At 47.0% G+C, this 5,319-nt stretch overlaps 1 protein-coding gene across 1 annotated transcript; it reads left to right on the top strand.

Moving 5' to 3' along the window:
* The first annotated feature begins 3,290 nt into the window (after positions 1 to 3,290).
* On the top strand, positions 3,291 to 4,969 carry LOC136512640 (LOB domain-containing protein 41-like). Its single transcript, XM_066506600.1, has one exon. The coding sequence runs from the start codon at positions 3,469 to 3,471 to the stop codon at positions 4,429 to 4,431; it is 963 nt and encodes a 320-aa protein (XP_066362697.1). The 5' UTR covers positions 3,291 to 3,468; the 3' UTR covers positions 4,432 to 4,969.
* The last annotated feature ends 350 nt before the right edge of the window (positions 4,970 to 5,319 follow it).

Raw genomic sequence — 5,319 nt, 5'->3', positions numbered from 1 at the left:
CAAGCATGTTAGGAGCTAAACTAGTCTATGACATAAACATAAAAGTTGTTCCCCACATCAAATACTACAACTTTGCTTTAGTGACCACCTTCATGCAAAGTCTATAGCACGCAGTTCAAACTTGGTCAAACAACGCCTAAAGAGTTCTAGGCCTGTTCGCTTGGAGGAATTCCAGAGGAATTTGGATGGTTTGGAGGAATGCTGGAGGAATTTGTGAGAGAAAAATACTGTTCTAGATAAAAAAAGAAGCGGATCAAGCCGGGTTTAAGGGCATGCAAAAATTCTGTCTCGTGTTTTTTTTCTCTGTCCTTTTGGTTCCATGAATTTAATTGCAAAGAGAAAATTTTCCTCCACTGTGTACATAGGTACATACTGATACAGAATTACAGACAATACGCAAATGGATAGGGGATATAAAGCCTAGCAATGGAAAAGGATCGGATAGCATTACTTTACTATTTAAATTAAAATCCAAATTCAGATGCAAAACATATAGTACGAAGTTGGATGGGTGATACTCCCTCCGTTCCTTAATATAAGCCATATAGATTTTTAAACAAAATTTCAAAATATAGGTACGTATCAGCTCCCACGCCGATTAATTTAGAAATATTTCCACCGTACATAGCACATGCCCCAACCAATCCCTTAGATTTAAGAAGCAATCTGATTGGGAGAGAGAAGATGGCCTGATTTTCCTTTTTTTCCTGGGTCTCACATCCTTCCCCAAGCCGTGCGTTAATATTGATGCTAAAAACTATGGCTGCGTTCGCTGGTAGTTTCAGACCAGCCAGCCGGCTGAACCTCCCTCACGCGTTACTGTTCACCAACCAGCCAAACAGTATTTTTCTCTCACAACAAACCAGCCGGAACAGTGTTTTTCAGCCAAGTTTCAGACCAGCGAACGGGGCCTATATGGCTTATATTAAGGAATGGAGGGAGTAGAATTTACTGACAGTTTATCCAATCGGTTTTACCTATGATTCAGAAGGACAAAATTATGAGAGGACACTCAACTAGGGATCATACTTGCACACAAAAGATCGTTAATAAAAAATAATATATTTATAAATCGAGTTTCCTCCAAAAATTTCCCTAGCGCAGATTCATCTCTGTTTGTTGTGTATTTGTTCTGTAAGCGCCCTGTTTTACAAGCGATTAAAACAGAAACTGACACGGTTATTCCGTTGCCTACATATGAAATAAATGATTATCCATAAATGTTGCTTATTGGAATACAAACAAAATTTATCGATAATCCGTCAAAAGGCGTAAAAACCATTGACCAATTTGAGCTTTTTTTTAAACTGACCAATTTGAGTTGGTCTCACAAAACGCATGATAAAAACACAAACAATATGGAAATGGTTAGGGGATAAAACCTAGCAATGGAAAGATATAGGGAAAATTAGCATATTTAATTTGGAATCCGTATGCAAAAATGATAGTTGGAATTCAATATCTATTTGATTTGAGTAATAGTTTATATCCATTCTATTTATCGATGATCTAGGAGAAGGAAATTATGATAAGCACTGAACGAGGGATCAATATGAGTATATAATATATGCACACAAATGATCACTCTAAAATAACATATTTAATAAATAAGTAAACAAACAAATAAACATAAATAAAACATGAAAATGAATATACAATTTACATTAATTTAAGAAATAGGTAACTTTGACATTTGGAAATAATTTACATAAAAATATATTAATTTTGAAATAAAATAAAGAATTCTCACATTGTCTAGTTAAGTGTTTTATTCTATACGGATAAATATCCATCCACATCTATTTTGAATATACATATTCATATTAATATTTTAGCGGACAGGAAATCAGAAATTCCATTACCATTTGCACTGCTAATAAAGTCTCGACGAGCACGTCGCTTACCATTGAAAGAATAGCGCTGTTAAATCATATAATAAATCTACAAAAATGTGAGCACTCGTATAAAGTTAATGACTTTGAACCTGAATAAGCAGGTTCAACCATAAAAGAACTCAACCAGATGAGGTATGCTCAGTTCGCTGTTGCGAATTTGTTCTCCTTGCGAGTGACAAAGAAGGCAACCGACAAAATTGTTTGGTCGCTAATATATGAAATAAGTGTTTTTTTTTCATAAATGAAGAAAGATGGTCTTTACTACTTGTTGCTCTAACTAGGAAGACATGTCGAAAACCTTTGTCTGGTATGGAATTCGTTTTTTGAATGAAAGAGAATTAGCAACCTAATTCAAAAGGAGCACACCGACAGAGAACATACTATAGAGCATTTTAGGATGAAACATGGAAAATAAAAAGAATCAAAACTTTATCAATCCAAAAAAATGTTTATAATACGAAATAAGTATTATTAAATTAATGATGGAATAGAATATCATACCATATATATCTAGAGTCATAATTATTAATAATATTTTTATAAACTTATTTAAATTTAAAATAGTCTGACTTATACCAAATCTACCACGTATGCCTAGCCTAGGGAAAGAATGGATATGCAGTCATTCATAATCATAATCATAGCAATATGAAGGCCCGTTGGGTACTTGGGGGCGGCCGGGTTCGTCACTCGTCCGGGTCTGGTTGGACAACAGCCCCGTTAGTTTTGCTAAAAAAAACATACCGAAACACTTATAAAATACGGTTCTAAATACGGTTCGGGCTGATTTGTTTCGAAGAAAAACAATATTTTAACCTAAAAAAAAATAAGCTATTAAAAGAGAAACAAGATGGGCCTACGTCAACGTCAACGTGGGGGTGGAGAGGGACGGTGGGAGGGGACCAAATCCACAACCCGCCCACGGTATTGGCTCCCGCCCACAGATGCAGCGGAAACCGGGGCCGTCGCTGTACGATTTCCACAAAACCGGGAGCCCTCCTCCAGTCCAGCAGCCTGGTTTCCTTTCGCCTCGCCCCCACGTTTCCTCCAGCCTTTCTCCACGTCCCCGGTATGTGGGCGATAGCTCGCTCTCTCCGCTACCTTGGGCGCGGCTGCCTGCCCACGGGACGGAACGTGGAGGCCGCGCGCCGCGGCCTGCGGGCGCCTCCCTCCCACTTTTGGATCCTTCTGCCGCCTCCAGTTTCTTCGCTACTCGAATCCTTTCCTCGGACGCGGCTTCTTGCAAAGCGGGGCCGGAAGCACCCGGTAACCACGCGGCGGGCGCCACAGGCTCGCAGTCGCAGTCGCAGTCCATCCATTCGAATCCGCCTTCCCCTCACCTCTCCAAAACCACAGGCGCCCGCCCAACCCAGGCAGGGGCAGAGCAGCCCACTGCTCTCTCCAGTCTCCGCTTATAAAAACCGCCCACCCACTCCTTTCCTCTCCAACAACTTGGGCGCGGCCGACCGGGTTCGTATAGGATAGCAATAGCATCATAGCAAGGTCTGCTCGCGATCTGTGCGCCCACCGCCACCGCCACCGCCACCGGAGGAGGAGGAGCGAAGAATCGAAGATGCGGATGAGCTGCAACGGCTGCCGCGTGCTGCGCAAGGGCTGCAGCGACGCCTGCACCATCCGCCCCTGCCTGCAGTGGATCGACACCCCCGAGGCGCAGGCCAACGCCACCGTCTTCCTCGCCAAGTTCTACGGCCGGGCCGGGCTGCTCAACCTGCTCGCCGCGGCGCCCGACGACGCCGCCCGCCCCGCGGTGTTCCGCTCCCTGCTCTACGAGGCGTGCGGCCGCATCGTCAACCCGGTCTACGGCTCCGTCGGCCTGCTCTGGTCGCGCCAGTGGCAGAAGTGCGTCGACGCCGTCGACGCCGTGCTCAAGGGCCGCCCCGTCGTGCAGGTCGACGCCGCCTCCGACGCCGCCGCGGCCCCGCCGCTTCTCGGCGGCGGCGCCGGCGCCAGCTCAGCTGCCGCGCCGGCGGCTGCCTACGACATCCGCCACGTCGCCAAGGATCCCGACGCCGTCGCCGCGGCTGACCTCCTCCGCGTCGCGCGCGGCGGGCGCAAGAGGTTCAAGCGCGCGGGCTCGTCTTCTTCCAACGCCTCCAAGGCCAAGCCCCTTAAGGGCAAGGCCGGCGACACCGAGCGCGCGTCGCCCAGCCCTCAACAGCAGGAGGCGGAGGAGCTGGAACCGGTGCCGATGGTCGTCGAGCTTGAGCACGGCGAGGAGTCCGCCGGCAGCCACGACCACCACCACATGCAGCTGCAGGGGTCGTCGGAGGACACCGACGTGGAGGCGGCCTCCCACGTGACCCAAGCCGAGGTCGAGCCGCCGGTCAGCAGCCAGAGCCAGAGCCAGGTGCTGGTAGCGGATCAAGAGGAAGAGGAGGTCGGGCTGGAGCTCACGCTCGGGTTCGAGCCGGTGCCGGTTGTCAGGCAGCAGCCGAGGTCGTCGTGCTGCGACCGGAGCGGCTTGAGCGCGGCATCGAGCCTCATCGCCCTGCGGCTGCAGCTGCCAGCCACCTGAGCAGAGCGAGCCTCATCTCACAAGTCACACCTAACAAAGAGAGCAGTTTTGCGACCCTGCGGTGTTTGCTTTAAAAAAAAGGTTTTTGGACCCCGCGGTGTCAGGAAACAAACAGCAGCCGACTTCAGATTTCCTAGGTTTCGTTTTATCTTTTTCATTTTTTTTCTTGGCTGTAATTGTAAAGGCTGATGGACTTCTTTCTTGCGTCCTGTACCCATGTGATGTACTCGCTTGTTGGCCAGGATATGAGAAGCGTTACTCTACATAACTAACATGAGTGAATTCTTGCAAAGTTAATATTTGGAGGCTTAGAGCTAATCCCGTGTTTCCATCTCACATTCTAAGAGCTCTTTTGGTAGAGATTCTTGAACAGCTCCTGCGTCTCCCTCTACCAAACGGGTCACAAGGGAGGTTGGACTGCCAAGATTGCTTCTGGAGGCGGTTGGGACCGGTTGGAGCCCAAAAAGGTTCGGACGAACTCTCCCTGGGCCAGGGATCAGCTGATCCCTGATGAGCTCCTCAAAGGCCCATCTTTGGTGGGGTGGCCCATCATGAACTTGTGACTTCAAGCCTGCCTACATTCCTCTGCTTTGGCCCAAGTAGGAGTAGATTTGACCTTTTATCCCCTTTGCGCGTGCTTTGGTGATTTATCGGGTTGGTCAGAGTTGAACTCCTTCGCCTTTTGTACGCATATTTCATGTGTTCTATGCTAAGAAGCACCTACAACCAAATTTCTCCAAGTACATGTTGAAATATGTTATTTGAACCTAAATATGCATGTTATTGATGCTAGTTCTCCATTATTTCTAAGGTAATTGATGGTCAAATTTGGCATTTAGTCACCGTCAAGAGACTCGAGAGTGGATTTCTCAAAATCAATGTACAAAT

The sequence above is a fragment of the Miscanthus floridulus genome, chromosome 16, assembly GCF_019320115.1.
Source record: "Miscanthus floridulus cultivar M001 chromosome 16, ASM1932011v1, whole genome shotgun sequence".
NCBI classification, from domain to species: domain Eukaryota; kingdom Viridiplantae; phylum Streptophyta; class Magnoliopsida; order Poales; family Poaceae; genus Miscanthus; species Miscanthus floridulus.
The sequence above is the reverse complement of the archived record's forward strand: the minus strand, read 5'-3'. Positions and strand labels throughout refer to the sequence as shown.

Excerpts from the sequence above, each read along its gene's own strand:
- LOC136512640 (XM_066506600.1), top strand. The coding sequence starts at position 3,469 with ATGCGGATGAGCTGCAACGGCTGCCGCGTGCTGCGCAAGGGCTGCAGC.